The sequence below is a fragment of the Apium graveolens genome, unplaced genomic scaffold (genome assembly GCF_009905375.1).
Source record: "Apium graveolens cultivar Ventura unplaced genomic scaffold, ASM990537v1 ctg4472, whole genome shotgun sequence".
Lineage (NCBI taxonomy): Eukaryota > Viridiplantae > Streptophyta > Magnoliopsida > Apiales > Apiaceae > Apium > Apium graveolens.
The window spans coordinates 64154-82828 of record NW_027418556.1 but is presented as its reverse complement, the minus strand read 5'-3'; the positions used below and the strand labels follow the sequence as shown (position 1 = coordinate 82828).

At 36.6% G+C, this 18675-nt stretch overlaps 2 protein-coding genes across 2 annotated transcripts; one reads left to right on the top strand and one right to left on the bottom strand.

The window, feature by feature from the left end:
- The first annotated feature begins 14 nt into the window (after positions 1-14).
- LOC141701946 (uncharacterized) lies at positions 15-15584 on the top strand. Its single transcript, XM_074505583.1, has 19 exons — positions 15-641; positions 1910-2032; positions 2136-2348; positions 2431-2571; positions 2659-2784; positions 2879-3058; positions 3149-3328; positions 9291-9374; positions 9498-9560; positions 9656-9739; positions 10441-10569; positions 10672-10815; positions 11101-11157; positions 11241-11348; positions 11441-11812; positions 11898-12173; positions 13035-13424; positions 13521-13764; positions 14334-15584. Exons 1-19 carry the CDS (start codon positions 563-565, stop codon positions 15022-15024), a joined length of 3684 nt encoding a protein of 1227 aa, XP_074361684.1. The 5' UTR covers positions 15-562; the 3' UTR covers positions 15025-15584.
- Positions 6573-8680, bottom strand: LOC141701947 (L-ascorbate oxidase homolog). Its single transcript, XM_074505585.1, has 2 exons — positions 6973-8680; positions 6573-6879 (listed from the first exon to the last, which is right to left on the bottom strand). Exons 1-2 carry the CDS (start codon positions 8358-8360, stop codon positions 6573-6575), a joined length of 1695 nt encoding a protein of 564 aa, XP_074361686.1. The 5' UTR covers positions 8361-8680.
- Positions 15585-18675: the final 3091 nt, after the last annotated feature.

The following is an 18675-nucleotide window of genomic DNA, read 5'->3' as shown; positions in this document are numbered from 1 at the left end:
TCTCGATCAACTGCTTTTCTAACATACAAAACCAACCTTGTTTTTTATACATAACCCAGATTATATAACTACTTATTTTCTTTGTCTGAGCTACGCAGGTCTTAATTAATTACTCTTTAATCCCTCACATGTCCAGTAGAAACAGTTGTATGTAACGTGCCAACCTTCTCAATCTCTCCCATCCATTTCTGCAAATTTTCAGAGCTTATTTATGTTAGTTTATTAAATGAACTTCATTATTTTCTTCATTTCACCAAACCCATTTTAATTTAATTCTTTTGAGGTGTTTCAAGAAAGTGTACATGCCCTTTCTCACTTGCTTGCTTCTCAATTCTTGTTGTAGCTCTCTCTCTCTCTCTCTCTCTCTCTCTCTCTCTCTCTCAGAGAGTTTAATTTAATAACTCTCACTTTCCTTTTGTTATTGCTTCAAGTTATCAATCATTTACACTTTTGAATTCTTGGGTTTTTAGTATTATTTTATACTATTGTTTATTTATATTCATGTTCTGCTCAATTGTGTATCATCATTTGATGGTGGTGTTGTAGAGTGGTTTTTTTGGGTATGGTGCTACAAGTTGGTTCTTTGGTGCTGAAAATCAGCTGGGGATTTGCTGTTTTTTTGGTACTTTTAGGATCTGCAGGTAAAATCTTTTTCTAAGTTACTGTTTTTTTGTTTTACTTTTGAGTTTGCGTGATGTTATGTTGTCTTGTGTGTTATTTGCACTATAGAGATCTGGTGATCAATTTCGATTGCTTTTCTTGTTTTAGTGCTAGGATCAGTATTTTTGTTCGGAGATCATGTTCTTATATTAGGATAAAGTAGTTCTTATACTAGGAGTGAGTGATAAGTTTGTGTGGTAGTTATGAATCAATAAGGCAATCTATGATGAATCGCAACTTAGTTGCAATGGTTTCTGGTTTTGCAATGAGATTTAATTATGAGTTGCTTATCTGTTTTTGGAGAATGCTTTAGATTATTAAATGTAATATAATCCGATGAATTGGTTATGGTAACAAATACTCGAATAGAGAATGTAACTACTAATGGTAATGTAAATGAATAAGATAGACCTACAAGTACGAGCTTTCACAGGGTAAAACTACAGAATACTATGTACTAATCTCCATTAACATAATTTAGAAGGAAGAAATCTTTTATAGTTCGACTATATGATTCCGAGGATAATTATTTTATGATCTGAGGTTAATTATTTCATTGTACAATTTAGAAAGGTAGAAGTGGCAGAAATATTTTGTTTACATTGCTCGGTGACCTATTTAGATTTTCTTTTTGCAATACTGAGTGAGGTTGCCTGACCACTACTGCAAGACCTCTTGGTCAACTGGCATCGATTATGTTCTTGCATTACTTGCTATGCCAGTGCATAAGTCAAACTTGAATAAACAAACAATGTTCGAAAATCACTTAGTGGTCACATGCTTCTGTTGCCTTCGAAGGGGATTCTCACGTACTTGAATAACATTCTTCTTACAGGACAGGATTTATATGTCATCTTCATTAAATTCGTCTGTCCACCTTCTCTGCAAGGTCTTAACTGTCGTGGCCAAAGTTCTTAAAAGTGAAATTTATTTTGTATCCTCCGGGTCCTGTAACTTAGCAGTACAAAGAAACAGTTCTGCTGCCTTTCAATTTTTATTCTATCTTGCTGTGGCAGGCTTGTCGCATTTTTCAATTTTTAGTCTGTTAAAAAAAGAGATTGTTTTCTCTTAGAAAATAATATATTTTTACTCGTTACAAATATTTATAAGTCTGTATATAAAGCAGAGCGTGATCATTTCTTAACTCCGTTAGGCTTATGGCAGTGAGTTTTGTTACAAGCAATTCAATCATTGTCACAGTTTAAATCATATTAATTACAGTTTTCGTGTGGTCTAAAATGTCTTTTAGATGATACAGATCCAACATCTCCAGCAACTTCTAATGCAATTTCTCCTGTTGGAGAAGGAACCACTGGCCCTCAATGGAAACAATTGATGAAAAATGCCCCAAGTCCATCATCTCAGTCAAATGGTAGAACTTTACAATTCGTAATGCTGATTATTTTTGGCCAGGCCTTAAGATTAATCACATTGGGTCTTGGTTTAATAATATGCGGTGTTATTTTACATTTCAGTTGTATCCCCGCCTGTCAATTCGCCCCCAGCACCAGAAATCACAAAAAATCAGGCACCCTTATTATCCCCCAGTACTCCAACGCTATCACAGCCGAGTAATCCGCCTTCTCCTCCTACAACTTCTCTAGGCATTGTTCCATCTCTCCCACCAAGTGCTTCTCAGGGACAACCACCGCCTACTGAAAACCCTGTATTGGTTCCTGAAGCTCCAGGTAATGGTTGAATAATAATTAATCTCCGACATAAATAAATGGTTGTAATTACTTGGTCTCTTTCTCTATTTGCATTGTGTAGTACCTCTTGCATCACCCTCAGTCAAATCACCAGTAAAGTCTCCGAGCATCCACCCTGTGATGCCAGGCTCTGTGCCACCAAGTTCTCAACATAGCCAGACACCAGATAATAAGGCTCCTCTAGCCGCACCAATAGTGCCAGGTACTATATTAGTCATGATTTTTCATTAAGATTCCTAGTATCTGCTCATTAATTTTAAATTACCAACTTATTTACTTCAAATTACAGTACAAAGTGCACCACCACCAAAAGAGATGCTTCAAATGCCGCCAACAAACCCGCCGCCAACAAACGAGTCTATTGTGCCTAAAGTACCGGATAATAAGGCTCCTTTATCCGGACCAATAGCTCCAGGTACTATATGTACAACTATCCTCATCTACTTTCATAGTTTCTATTTGAGATTAATACTGAATTATTAATTCAATGTGTTTGTTTAACAATACAGTACAAATTGCCCCACCACCAAGGAACGCGCTACAAACACCACCAACAAGCCAACCTACTGTGCCTCGAGTACAAATAACACCCCCACCAAAAGAGATGCTACAAATGCCACCAACAAGCCAACCTAGTCTGCCTAAAGTACCGGATAATAAGGCCCCTTTATCTGTGCCATTAGTTCCAGGTATTATCTGTATTCTTATCTTTATCTGCATTTATAATTTCTATCAGAGACTGATATTGATATGCCAATGTATTTATTTTACAAATACAGCACATATTGCACCACCACCAAGGGACATGCTACAAACGCCGCCAACAAGCCAACCTACTGTGCCTGAAGTACAAAGCGCACCGCCACCAGGTGGAATGCTACAAATATCACCAACAAGCCAACAAAATATGCCTGAAGTACCAGATAATAAGGCTCCTCTATCCGCCCCAATTTCTCCAGGTACTATCTGTATTGTTATCTTCATCCACTGTTGTAATTTCTGTCTGTATTGATATAGTTGAAGTTGATATACATTACATATTGCACCACCTTCAAGGGATATGCAACTAATGCCACCAATTGGCCAACCTACTATGCCTACCACCATCCTATGTTACTCAGACTCTTTTAAAAAACTATTTATTTAAAGATTTCTAGGCGGGGCCGCCTTCTTTGAGCCCTTGCATCACTAGACCTAAAAAGTGGAGTCCCAGTTTGTCTCTTTCCCACATGCAACTCTAGTCGGTCTAGCTGTTACCTTATAATCATTCACGAGCATTTCAAATTTCTTTTTAGTTTTTTTGTTTCATTCGACCTAGATTGAACTCATGCATGCTGTCAAAAGTCATCTTTTGTTCGAAGGCTTGTCCAACGTTATAAGCACCAAAAAGTGCTAATCAATCTTCCTATTTTAAGGTGACTAGATTGAGTGGGATAGAGGGACCTCAAAGCAAGCAAGCAGTCATTATAAGGAAAGCAAAGAGATAAGCTAGTCCCAAAAGGGCTTAAGACAACTAATCCCACGTGCGGGAGTCTTGAGTATTATGACTCGTGGCCGCCTGCCTGGTGGGGCCGATCCGTTGTGGGTGAACGGGAAACCCGACTCTACGAACTCGAGGAAGAGATGCACAACAGTAGTAAGGGCATTAAGAATAGAGCTTTTTTAGTGCTAGCAGGAATGCAAGTGAATGAATCCCATCCCCTAGCGAGTGAAGTACTAACGCCCCTTTAGATAGGGCGAGCAAAAGAGCGCGTTCTTCCATTTCTAGATCTTTAGCTTCGTAAGATAATGATAGAGTCCCTGTACTTGACATTCTATTAGTCAAGTGCTAGCGCCCTAAAACTAGTATAGTATAGCAGAGCAACCAGTTTCAAAGATGACCTTCATCTTAGAGAAAGGGGCAACAAGCAACGGATTGAGCTAAAAGCCGTTACTCTGATGCCTCGTTACGTATACTTCGCTCGTTCGGTAGCACATCCGTTGTCTTCCTCTTTGGCGCTTGACTAATAGAAAGGTTAGGGGGGCTGAGAAGCTGTTGCTTGCTGCTTGTTGTCTACTTTGCGAGCCTTCACTGTCCAGTTCTGTAACTTCCCTTCTTTCGTCCGTCCGTGAAGCTTTAAAAAGAGAAAAAGGGGTAAAAAGAGAGAAAGGGGCTATCTAGCAGGAGCCGTTTCGGTTGTATGCCATGAGGTTCCTATGGATAAGGGCACAAGTAAATCATCACTTTTGGGCGCAGGCAACCCTCCGCCATCTATCTCATTGCATTTCATCATCTCGTATTGTATTGTACCTTATCAAACCGGATACATCTATTGAGTGAGAGAAAGGGAGAAAACTAGAATTATATATTCTTTATTTTTCTATTGATAGGGATCCTCATTCATTCCTAGATTACCGTCACTACGGATTAATTGTCCCTACCTAACTACCCGACAGTGGTCTAGGGAGCGCAATTGCTAGAGCATGAGATAATGAAGAGTAATGATTATAGTAAGAGGAGCCAGACGAAATACTATAGTGAGTCTAGTGACTACTAGAGTAGATTTAAGTCAAAAGGAATGTATAGCCGCCTTTGAGCGAGCCTCTGGGATCTCCCGTAAACCCCCCTGTAAAGGGAGGATATTAGGGGAAGCAATGAGTGGAGATTCTCCTACATAGAGCTGGATGAGGGGACACCTCCGCGTCCGGTTCGGAGGGCGTGGATATCTCGACCCTACTTTCATTATGCCTTTGTAATGTTACTTTTTTTTGTTAATTAATTATACACGCACACACCAAGAATCGAGCTCTTGACCTTCCGCAAGGGGGACAAGAGCTCAACCACTGCATCAACCCTTTGTTGGCAAGAACTCGTGATCTCCCGCAAGGGGCAAGAACCCTTTGCAATGTTACTTGGTTCAACTCTATTTGTGACCTTCTCTCGTATGTGGGAATCTCTATCTTTTTGGGTAGATAATCAATCATCTTTCATCTGGATAGTTAGTAGTTTTTATAATATCAAGTCAAGAATAATAAGCGAACTAGAGGAGCTTGCCATGATGGATTGGTAAGCAAGCAAGCAGTCAGTTATATGGCGCCAACTCCCGTTTTTTTTTTCTCTTCTTTCTTTTAAAGTTTCTCTATCATTTTAGACTATCTGTAGAATCGCCTTCCCATTCCCGAAAATGTCTTTAAACCGAGGCTTTATTTTTTTTTTTGAAGTTAAGGGAGGTCCTCTTAATAATCAAATACATTTTGAGATTAATTTAGTTAGATATTTTGTTGCATATGATATGTGAAAATACAATTGTATACATTAATGATCTTGTCAAAATTGAAAGACTAATTCAAAAATTTATTAATAAAGCTTACCGTGATTATCGCAAAATACATTAGGGATATATTAATCTTATCTACAAACTTTTAATAAATAAAACCGGGCCAATAAGAATATGGATAAAAAACAAACATAAATATGGATGCCAAAGCTGAAAAATGAATTACCTATGGGTCAAATTAAACTTTAAAATCTCATTCAAACCTGGACATGGATACCAAAATTAAGGTAAGGGATATCCAGTAATTTATAATATATATACTACTCGATCTTTAACATTATTGGATGGCATAATCATAGATAAATATGTCATAAAATTCGCAGAAATATTGCTATAAATATACACATTCGCGAGGAGCTGTTTCCTAATTCACCTGTTTTTTCTACTTTTGAAGTGAATATCATATCTTATTACAATTTTTTTTTGTTTAGAAAATTTAACAAAATGAAACAATTAAAACTCAGAGAGGAAAACATTTAGATTGGGGATTTCAGTACAGAAGAGAATCTGAAATAGACTGTATAACACACAATAATAGGAAAAAGAAAGAGCACTAAAAGAAAATCTCCAGTGAAAAAGAAGTTGATGACCCTTACAAAGATTGAGAGAAAATTAGTAGCATCACTACCTAAATTACATTTAAATACATTATTCTCGTACTCTGCTCTGATTACTCCTTTGAAACCCTTGCTCAAACATTTATTCTACCTTGCCAACGTTTGTGCAAAGCATGAAAATGTGTCTTGAATTTAACTTGTTTAGTTTTTTTCTTTTTTTGTACTTTGTCCTCTCTTTGCTTGAAAAATGCTACAACTATATATGCCCATCACTTGAGTCTCTTTTGGGATTATTTTTATTGATGGACCATTGAGGGGGTACCATAAATTTATGCTCCGGCATAACGTGGTGGCGGTTTGGGCATGGTCTTGACTAAACCACATAATGGGAAATCGTCAGGCAGATTGTATTCGTCTCGGAGAGATCGTTCCGGGGAGAGAACGCTTATATAGAGCTGTTGTCCCAAGTAAGATCTCTCCAACGCCATATTTCTAGCGTTCCACATACCTGCATTGTCTAATGTTAACATGACAGCTGCCCATCCTTTAGGATATACTTGTACTGTATTCCTGCTCGGTGCATCTAGAAGATTGTAGTTCTTCCTTTTTTCTGGACTCCATTTCCCTGCTTCAATACTGCACATATATTCATTTATGGGGTTCAAATTAGCTATTTAATTAGCACTTTTGTACATACAGTATTACATGTAAATATTTTTGTCTACTTACCCGACTGCGAAGAACGAGTAACCAGACAAGTGAAATGTCTGCGTGCTCTTTTCATGATTCTCGAATATAATTTCCACAAAATTACGGAAAGTGGCATTCATAACAACGGGCTCTACTTGAACCATTTCATCATCTGCTACTGGCGGGTCATCCTTTATGTTATCGTATTTGAATACCTTGTCAGCGGCTTCAAAGTACTCGGCCAGCTTTAGTGGAGTCTCCGGGTCAGTATGCGACATACCATTGAAGGCATACCTTAGCTTCCCATCTGCTTTTCCGGCTGTGCTTGCAAGCTTGATGGTGCGGGTGATATTGATACTTCCATAGTGGTAAGATCCCTGTGGGTTGGGTCTAGCAGCACTAGCGGTCAGATTCCAGCGGAACGAGCGGAACTGGTTTAGCGACCAGGCCCAACCTGTTGGAGCTGGGGGGAGGGATGTGGAGGCTGGTCCTTTCCCACCTACATACCGAATTGTGGCCGTGGAGGTAAGCACGGATTTTGAAAACCTTGTGGACACGACGATGAAGTAATCTTTAGGGTCCTGATCCATATTTACCAAAACTGAATAACATTGTCCAACATGAACGTCGAGAGAATCATACACGTTTTGAACAGTGTGGGATCCTTCAATTTCCACCAACTTCATGTTATGGTTCTGAATTCTGACATTAAGACTGTACTTCAGTCCAACATTACAAAATCTGAAACGATAAGTTTTGCCAGCAAGCAAGTTAAACATTGGTTCATCTTGGTTATCTCCCTTACCAGACTTGCCATTGATGACTACACCATCAGGTTTAGCCAAAGTACGGCCGCTATCGAGTTGTTTCTTGAGTTCAACATGGGATTTGGAATACCAATCACCAATCATGACGGAGAACTCAGCCTCCGGACTAGGGAAAGGGATGGGGATGAGATCACGGCTGTGAATACGGATGCTGCCATAGCCACCAGCAGCCTTGTGCAAAGAGGTGGAGGGATAGTAATAGTAGCTACCAATTTGATCCTTGACTTGGAACTTATAAGTATAGTTAGTACCGGGTGGAATAGGGCAGTTAGTACCTGGCAAACCTTCTTGCCAAGAATTTTTTCTTTGTTGAATGCCATGCCAATGGAAGGAGATAGGCTCGTCGATATTGTTAAAAACATTGACCACAATGTTGTTATTGGAGGTGCAATTTATTATAGGACCAGGGAATTCACCATTGATAGTAATGACTTGTTGGGAATTACCACCCAAAGGAGAAAGATTGGCGTACCCAACATTCCATGTAAAGAACAGGTAAGGGTCCTCCCCATTCACACTACTCGTCATCAGCCATGATACTAATAACCCAACAACAATAATTTCAAATTTTACTCTACCCATATTCTTTATCAGATACATATAATATCCTCTATTATATATATGTATACTGTATAAACAACCTGTTAAATCATATACAATGATATATATATATATATATAGATGATCAACTAGCTCCCTTTAGTTTGATGGGAGGACTTGTCTTATAAGTAATTATATATAAAAATGATTGTAAATGCAAAAAAGATAAGACAGGGGAGTGTGGGTGATAGTAAAATTATTAATGAGAAATTTTGTATGATTGGTAATAACCCAGTAGGCTTATATATAGAAACAAGTATAACCTCTGAATTGAACTGAATCACTCACAACTTTCCCCCTTGCTTTCCGCTCTTCCTTAATTTACACCGAACTGACTGGGTTCTCTACACTGTGCACACATACTATTTTTACATCCAAACTTTTTTAAGTGTAACTAACTGACTCATTATTATGTCTTTTAGATCCTTGTCTTACTCCTAATTTTAATCTTACTTCATGTTTTTTTTAGCTCATCATGTTGAAACAGTCATCTTCTACCCCACAATTTCATTGCCCCTTTGTCGTGTCCAACTTTCCCACATGTTATATGTTGTAACCTGTGGTCAAAAAAATTGAAAAATAAAATACAAATAATATCACATTTATATCTATGTAGTTACCATAAAGGGAATCATTCGTACTTTATTACAATGATTAATTATACATAATGTTGGAAAGAGACAAATTGGAACTCCACTTTTTAGGTTTAGTGAAGCAAGGGCTCAAAGAAGGCGGCCCTGCCTAGAAATGTTTAAAAGAATAAGTTTTTTTTTCTTAATGATTTTTTCTCTTTAAAAAGACCAATTTTTTCGCACCTAGATAGACCAATTGGCATTGGTCTGTTTATTACGTATATTGTTACTTGAGAAAACTAGCTTTAAAAATTTCTCTTTGTCAAAATTACTAATTCAGCTTTATCTTTTAATATAGAGCCAGCTACTCCACATAACTTACCAAGATATTCACCACCCATCCAATCAGAAGGGCCCAAAGTACGTCCATATATATCACCAGGTTCAAGAATTTATCTCTGTTGCACTTAAATTTTTACTTAATATAGATTCTATTGCAATTCAAATAATAATAGTTAGCTCGCCACTTTTAATTCTGAACTTTAATAATGAAATGCTTGCCTAGTTATTCCTATAGCACCAAGCAGCCAACCTACTGTGCCTGAAATGCCACCATCCAATCAGCCTGGTGATTATAACTTGTATTATTACTTGGGAAAACTAGCTTGAGAATTTCTCAATGTCATATTTACTAATTTAGTTATATTTTTAATATAATGGCAGCTACATCACCTCCACATAACTTACCAAGATTTTCACCGCCCATCCAACCACAAGGGCCCAAAGTACGTCCATCTATATCACCAGGTTCTAGAATTTATCTCTGTTGAATTCATATTCTTACTTACTAAAGATTCTATTGAAATTCAACTGGTAATAGTTAGAATACCACTCTATATTCTGAATTTTGATAATGAAATGCTTGCATAGTTGTTCCCATAGCACCAGACCTTTTCAATTTCAGTTGGACTTTACTTCACCTGCCATGTGATATCGCTTATGCAATTCTTGCCGTGTCACCTTCAAAAACTTGCCAAGATGCATACAAGATTACAGATATTTTGTGATAGTGATAAAAAAAAATCAAATAGCTAATATGTAAATATATAATGGCAGCTTTTAATTAATCGGAAGCCTAACTTACATATTCTTTAGCATATGACCATCTATCCTCAATTACAACGGATTGGTGCGGAATTGTGCACCTCAGTGTTAAGTTAATAAGATGTGATATTAATCTAGTTGTTACTGACGACTTCAAATTAGGAAAGGACCTTCTGCCATCTAAATTTTTAAATAGATAAGCTTCTGATTTGTGTCCTGTATTTTAAACTTTTAAATGATGAAATAATCAGCCATATACATTCTGTTGTGGAGCGTATATGAAGATATAAGAATGATATAACGTATTAAGTTCTCCTAATACCTTCTTGTAACTTAGCAGCCTGTATGTTTAGAAGTATTATGTCTATCTCAAAGTAGTACAGCATAATAATTTTTTTTTTCAGAATCTTACATCTCTCCTATAACAGTCACTTCCCCGCGCTCTAACTCAAAAGGACGAGGAATACCTGTTGCTGCCCCTTCACATGTGACGCCTAAGCATTTTCCACCTCCGAACCCTTCTCCTGTGGCAAGTAAGGCAGGAGTTGTCATGTTCTTCATGTATACTGATATATTTTAGCTATGAACAATTCTATCTGAACGGATGCAACTTGCATGCTATTTTCCTGTTGTAGCTCCAAAGAACAACTCCCCAAGGGATGCCGAAACTGCTCCTCCGCCTGCAACATCGTCTTATAGACATCATCATGCAAGAATGAATACCACAAGCCCTGGTCCATCTTCTTATCTGGTCCCTCCTCCTGCTTCATCTGATAAAGGTGATATATATATTTAAAACATCTCAGTCAGACATTTAGGCCGTACCATTTTTAGCCTTCTTTTCTCTTTGTAATTTAATGTATTTTCGTTTTACTGTCTGGGTCATTTATTGACTAAACCCCTCAATTTTATTAAATTGGGTTCAAAACTATGGAAATGCACCACTTTTCTCTTGCTTCCGATTTTATTTTCAAAAGGCTCAAGTCTTGGTATCCAACCTTAAACATGGCTTCTGTTTCGATTATTTTATCCTATATCCATCTAATTCCACTTCTCATCATCAGGGAGGCCTCTTTCACCAGATTCACCAGCTCGAGCATCACCGTCTCGTCAAACGAGAAGTAAGAAGTTCTCTTTTCTTACCTCTGTTTTAAATAAAGGACTACAGTTGCCTTTGTGCTTATTACGAATTTTCATTTGCAAGTGCCCTTTCTCTCGCCTGAAATTTCACCTTCTGGATCTTCACCAATGATTCCAAAGATTCCACATCTGCAACCTATTCGAGCTTTTCCACCTCCACCTCCTAATGCAGGTATTAATGTTAGCCATGGTCTCTTACTTCACTTGTCACATTTGTTGTGTCATGCCTCTAGTTGCCTATAATCCTTTACTTGCTATTTGCAGAGTGCAAACCATTATCTTGCGCTGAGCCACTGACCAATACTCTTCCTGGATTTCCCTGTGGCTGCATCTTGCCTATGCAAGTTGGGCTGCGCCTTCGTGTAGCACTATATACATTTTTCCCTTTGGTTTCAGAGTTTGCTACTGAAATTGCTGCTGGGGTATTTTTTAAACAAAGTCAAGTTCGGATAATGGGGGCAAACGCAGCCACTGAGGATCCAGACAAGACAATTGTTTTGATGGACTTGGTACCCTTTGGAGAGGATTTTGATAACAATACAGCTTTTTTGACTTATCAAAGATTCTGGCACAAACAAGTGCCTATAAGCCCTTCATATTTTGGTGATTATGAAGTTTTATATGTGCGTTATACAGGTAGCAACATGAAATTGAGAAACTAGTTAGTTTTTCAGTTATCAATTTTTTTTTCTTTTAATAATTAAAGGCCTTACATAATTAGGTCTTCCTGACTCTCCACCTTCTGCACCTTCAAGTGATAATGAGCCTCATGATAATAAAGGGAGGACCATAAAGCCCGTGGGTGTTGATGTCAGGAGAGGGCAGCATAAGAAAGGGCTTAAAGGCAGTGTTGTTGTAGTTATAGTTTTATCAGCCTTGGTAGCTATTATTCTATTCTGTTCAATTGCTTGGATTTTGTTCTTCAGGCATAGAGATCATGACTTGCAAGTGCAGAAAAATCCACCTACGAAGCTACCTTCTCTTGCAAAATCTTCAGGTAACACCTATTTGCTGGTAAACAGATTAACTGTTCAGTGTGTTTTTAATTCAGATAGAAAAAATGCAGTGAATGCTCTTTTACAGAAAAGCGTTTCTTCGAAATGTTACTGGACTGCACTGCCCAAAAGGCTCCTGCTGTAATATTATGCAGAGATCTCACCTCATTGAAATGTGAATTTTTTAGTTATATAACTATCTAGAGGTGGACAATTCTGGGGTTGTTCAGGTGCTGGGAATTTATTAATTTTTTTTGTGGGGATTTCCCAAGGGAAACTAAATAACATTCATCAAAGAATCTGAACCCAACAAGAAGTAACAGGTTCCGTAAAATTATATGTCTACACCCTCCTACCTTTAAGGCTATAAACCATGGAAAATATTGTGCGCGTGGGCTACTTTATTACAAGTACGACTATTGAATCTAATGCAAACTGAATCAAAAGTAGTCATGGAATGATAATATCATCAAAAATAGTATATCACTGCTATTCCCTCCTACCCGTGCTTGAAGTTGAACTGCATTCACTCTACTTTGGCTCCCCAAGACCACTAGACAATGTCCATGTTTTGATGCCAAATTTAACCCATACAAAATAGCTTTCACCTCTGCAATGTGAATCTTCCATTGCTCTTTAAACATCCTGAAAGCGCAGACTACAGTCGATCCATCATCCTTGCGATCACCACTCCCAGCCATGTGCCGAGCCCCTCAAAACATGCAGCGTCAACATTAATTTTTTCTGTACCCAATTCTGGGGTTTTTGTCCTAATATAGAAGCACACTCATTAATCATTCTTCTGTCTAACCCAAGAGTATTCGACCGTAAGGCTTTTATCTAACAGAATATATAATTTGCAGGAATTGCTACTTCTATGACCGGTAGTGGTCCTAGTTCCATTTCTCCATCATATAATTCTACAATTGCTCCTTATAATGGAACCGCGAAGACTTTTAACTTGAGTGACATGGAAAGAGCAACTGATAACTTTGCTGCTTCAAGAATACTTGGTGAAGGTGGCTTTGGTCTTGTTTATGGTGGGGTCCTTGAAGATGGGACAGAAGTGGCGGTCAAGGTGCTTAAAAGAGATGATCAACAGGGAGATCGTGAATTTTTGGCCGAAGTTGAAATGCTCAGTCGACTTCATCACAGAAACTTGGTCACGTTGATTGGGATATGTACAGAAGAACATGCTCGCTGTTTAATTTATGAACTAATTCCAAATGGAAGTGTAGAATCTCATTTACATGGTATGATTTGTGAATTGTAGCTTTGAGGTATATGACATTTAACTAGGGCTTGTTATATTTCCGAATAGCATTCTTATATATCTTTTGATTTATTAGGAGTTGACAAGGAAGATGCTCCACTTGACTGGGGTGCCCGTTTGAAGATAGCACTTGGTGCAGCTCGAGGTTTAGCCTATCTGCATGAAGATTCGAGTCCACGTATCATACATAGGGACTTCAAGTCTAGCAACATTTTGCTGGAATATGATTTTACACCAAAAGTGTCTGATTTTGGTTTGGCACGCTCTGCATTGGATGAGGAGAACAGACACATCTCAACTCGTGTCATGGGGACTTTCGGGTGTGTATTCTTTCCCTCATTTTCAATGTTGATTAAATGTCTCGTCATCCTGTATTAGAAGGCAGCCACATAAATCTCCTTTGAATGAGCTGAGCCCTCTAATTGGGCAGCCTTACAAAATTTTTATAAAAACAATCATAATTGTTCTTTACATTTATTACAAAACGGATGTGCTTAATTCTCAAGCCTATGCTGCTTATGCATGAAAAAGTACCAAGATACTTCTAGAAAGCTTATGCTTGTAACTGTCTTATTTACAATCATAACATTGCAAATTAAGAACGACTATTGAAGTGAGGTTAACACTAAAATGGAAATCCGTGAAACTTTATTTTTGCAGTGGTTGGTAGGAAGCAAATTTATGAACTACTTATTAAATATGCTAAGTTGGCTGATGTGGATTAAATAACTTAAAGTTCTTTACTTATGATTCTCAGCATGTAGTCTCTTTTTCTGTTTTTTTCCTATTTCAATGAAAATGACCTGCCATCTCTGAAGATGATATGTATATTCTTTTAATTGGGCAAATTTAAATTCTTATTTTGACTCTACAATGTGTTTAAAACCAGCTACGTGGCTCCAGAATATGCAATGACAGGACATCTTCTTGTTAAGAGTGATGTCTACAGTTATGGAGTAGTCTTACTTGAGCTTCTAACAGGAAGAAAGCCGGTGGACATGTCTCAGCCTCCCGGTCAAGAGAACCTAGTTACTTGGTCTCGTCCACTCCTCACAAGTGAAGAAGGCTTAGAATTAATAGTAGACAAATCTTTGGGGGCGAATATTTCTTTCGACAGTATTTCTAAAGTAGCAGCTATTGCATCAATGTGTGTTCAACCAGAGGTTTCACACCGTCCATTTATGGGCGAGGTGGTTCAGGCCTTGAAACTAGTGTTAAATGAATGTGACGCGACAAGAGATTTAGGATCTAGAAGCTGTAGCCAAGAGGATCTCTCAGTTGATTTTGATGCAAGGTCCAGCACACGTTCAGATCATCTGCCCGATCTCTTGCAAATGCAATCTCCAATTTCTGATTACGAATCTGCTATCACTGCTGAGAGAGGGCTACCCTTGTCGGAAATATTTAGTGCATCAGCAAGAATCGGGAAGACGGATTCTGAGTCATTTAGGAGGCACTCGAGTTCTGGTCCTTTAAGAAGCGAAAGTGTCTTGCCACTCTGGCAGAGGATGAGAAGATTGTCAGGTGGCAGTGTAAGTGAACATGGTGCAATGTTCAAGCTGTGGCATGCATATCACTAGGATTTTGCAATACTCATATGGACAGGTTCTTCACTGTCCAATTTTTCGAAATGGTTGGACCGATCTGGGAAATAGGCAAAAATTTGGTATAGTTCTATCACTGAATAAAATTTCTTCATACAAGTGCCTGGTTCATTCCAGTCCAAACGAAATAAATATGGACGGGTATTGAAGGTCGGTTAAGCTCAAGATTTGTACCGAGAGCTAAATTTGATCGAGTTCAACTAGTTCCTTGCATGATCTGAAGCTGCATTTCCATTTAGAGTGAAGCATAAGGAGTTACTTTGTACTGGTGTTGAATTTGATCAAGTAAAAGAAGATAGAAAGAAAAAAGCAAATGCCTCATTGCTGAAATGTATATAACACTGAATGTTGGAACATAACCTATTTTTCCATTGCCAGAAGCTGTTGTAGAAGTTTCTGAGTTAAATTGTGAAACTGTATTTATTCATAACCTGTTTGCCTATGTTTTAAAGTTTATATACATGTATTTGCCTAGATTAGAACAAAGGCTTGAAAACATTCTTCTCTTGGGATAAACTATGTCATCTTAGAATAAACTACTCCCTATGTCTCTTTCAATTATTTACATTTTTTAGAGAGTGTTCGAAACGTATTTTAAGGTGCATATAAAGTATAGTTATGTAATTTTTTTTTACAATTTTGTTTTTTTAAATAAAAATTAAAACATTCAATTTTTATTCAGAAAAAAAAATTGTAAAAATAAGTTACATAACTATATTTTTTATGTACCTTAAAATGCGTGTCGGACACTTCGTCGGAAATGTAAACTATTCAAAGGAACTGAGGGAGTATATCATTATGAACTTCTAATAATCATTACAAAGTACTTTCAAAAGAAGATGTATAGAGTTATGTTGGCTTTCTTCATTTGTAAGTGCGAATTTATGATTATGTCTCCTGAGTCAGAGCCTTTCACTTAAATGTGATTTATTTTGGTTCGCGTGATTTGCAGGCTATTGTGTGAGCATGCCGGGTTTACCAGTCCGCACCCTAATGGTAGCGGCTGCGGGTTTCCTATAAAAAAACATATTTGTACTAGAGTGACATCATATAAATATTGTCATATGTTTGACATTCCAGTATTGTTCTAGATCATCAAGAACATCTAAGCATCTTGATCTCCAAGGAAACCCCCATGGAGAACCACATGCAAGAACTACAATAATGTTCACAAATTGATTCATTGAATTGTCAAGCCTTTCCTTTTCTTTAATAAAATTCAAACACCTTAAATATCATCCCAACTAGGGCGTGAGAATCGGTTATAATTTATTATTATTATATGTCATATACTCTGTTATGAAGAATAAAAAACAAGTACATGTGGAATAAAAAAAACAAGTACATGTGAAGGGGACCTGCAATTTCTTAAGTCTAACAATATTTCAAAGGGAATTACAATGGTCAGTCCTGCCATGCTAGTTTAATTGATCTTGCACGGTTTGGTAGGTACAGAAGAGTTAAATCATAATTAGGATTTGGCAAAAAAAATTGATAAAAATAATATTTTTTTTGACCATGTGTCAAAAATACATTTTTTTAATATTTGGACCATTTTTACACTGAGAATCTCAAAAAAAATTGTTTTCTTATTTTTTTTTTGTGTAGATATGTATTTTTCAAAAAAAGTTAAAAATATTTTTGGTTGCAATATTCAATCTGAGAATTGACATTCGGAGATATGAGAAAGCGTATCTCATATACCAATACCTTTAAAAAATTAGGTTAAATATGATAACGTATTCAAATACCCAATCTGAGAAAGCGTATCTCGCGGGTATATATTTTGGACCGTATATCTCAAATTTGATATTTAGATTACCAATTTCAGTAAAATGTGATATTCTTACTTGATTAGTATTGAAAAAATATACACCTAACAATTTATTTATTTATCAAGATTCAATCGTATAAAGTTTAATCTCGATAAATAAATATTTAACAAACAAATAAACTCATCTAATAAATAATTTATTTATTCCCAATTAAGACCGTGTATTTTTAATATTAACAGATAAATAATTTCATCAAATCAATAAAATTTCAGGTCTCGAGTTTATTATCGCATGTTATGTTAATTATATATAATCCAAACGGATTAATTTAGATATGTACAAATTTAGTTAATTATTATTATTCTTTTGACTTTGATGGGGATCACAAAATTGAAGGGGATATGTAGTGGAGTTGACTTGATCAAAGTCCTGAATTTTTAGCTTTATTTCCACGATAGAAATTGCGCTCGCGAATATAATTATTAGAATATTTTGTTTGAATTCTTGGAAATGAAATGTATATTAAAGACTAATTCTACTGGTTACAATTTTATGATTTCACATCACATGTATTGACGAAGTCAATTCTGTAACTCCGATTCATTTTTATCATATAAAATTGTCAGGGAAAATCAAGTTAAAAGCTGTTAAAATCTGACTCGAACGCATACTCGAAATCGAAATCGAGTTAAATCGACTTGAATTTGAGCGAGTGTTCGAATATCAAAAATGTATAGACAAAAATCCATAATTACCAAAATCGAGTAAAATTCATTCATAAGGCCCGTAAGTATTGCCTCAGTTGGGTAAAAGGGGATAACTATCCTTTTGGTTATAGATTCGAATCTCACCGGAAGAGAATTTATGATTATGCCTCCTAAATCATAGAATTCCACTTAAATGCGATTTATCTTGATCCACGTAATTTACAACTACTCCGTGAGCGCGTAGAGTTTACCAAATAGGCACAAAGTGTGTTTGGAATTGCTGTAGGAGACCGTAACAACAGTTTTTCACTGAAAAGCAGTTAAAAAACTGTTTCGTAAAATTTAAAAGTTGTTTTTCGGAAAAGTGCTTTTCGCCTGAAAGCAAGTCCCCCATGCTTTTAGAAAAAGCTGATTTTCAGCTGTTGCGAAAGCAAATGCTGATTTCACCATCAAACCTTACCAAAAGCATCATTATTTTTAATTTTTTGCATCAAAACATATACGTAGCACAAAAATTACCAAACAGTCATCTGATTTTTACAACAACAATTTTTTCAGCAGCACTTTTTCTAACAGCACAACAATTTTTAACAGCAATCACAAACAAAGCATTACCTACGATAAAAAAACATTCATAAGTTTTATAACCTTAATATGTACTCCCTCCGTCCCTAAAAACGTTTCATGTTTGTGTTGGACACGTTTGTCAATGCACACTTTTGATTGTTAATTTTGTATTAGTATTAAATATAAAAATTTCATTATATTAAAATACTCATAAATACGAATCCAACACTTGTTTGACATGTACTTACTACGAACGGAGAAATGCCATATTTACGGAAAATATTCTCGAAACTGTGTTCAAAATGTCAAATGACATAATTTTACCAAAATAATAAATTAATTTAAATGTAAACTTCCGAGCGTTTGACCAACTTATTGAATCTAAACTTGCAAATTTGACAATTTTATTACGCGTAAATGTGAAAAAAAACAAAAGAAAATGGGGACGTGTTGTACGTTTTCAGTCTTTGCCCAAAACTCCTTTTCCATTAAAGTTTCTGTATAATAATTAATAAATAATTAAAAAAAAATCTTAAGTCCACATCCAATCAGCCATCCATGTACTACAACACTCCCTA

Excerpts from the sequence above, each read along its gene's own strand:
- LOC141701946 (XM_074505583.1), top strand. The coding sequence starts at position 563 with ATGGTGCTACAAGTTGGTTCTTTGGTGCTGAAAATCAGCTGGGGATTT. Across the intron at positions 3,059-3,148 it reads ATCTGTGCCATTAGTTCCAG|CACATATTGCACCACCACCA; the intron begins GTATTATCTGTA and ends TTACAAATACAG. Across the intron at positions 11,349-11,440 it reads ACCTCCACCTCCTAATGCAG|AGTGCAAACCATTATCTTGC; the intron begins GTATTAATGTTA and ends TGCTATTTGCAG.
- LOC141701947 (XM_074505585.1), bottom strand. The coding sequence starts at position 8,360 with ATGTATCTGATAAAGAATATGGGTAGAGTAAAATTTGAAATTATTGTT. Across the intron at positions 6,880-6,972 it reads TACTCGTTCTTCGCAGTCGG|TATTGAAGCAGGGAAATGGA; the intron begins GTAAGTAGACAA and ends ATATATGTGCAG.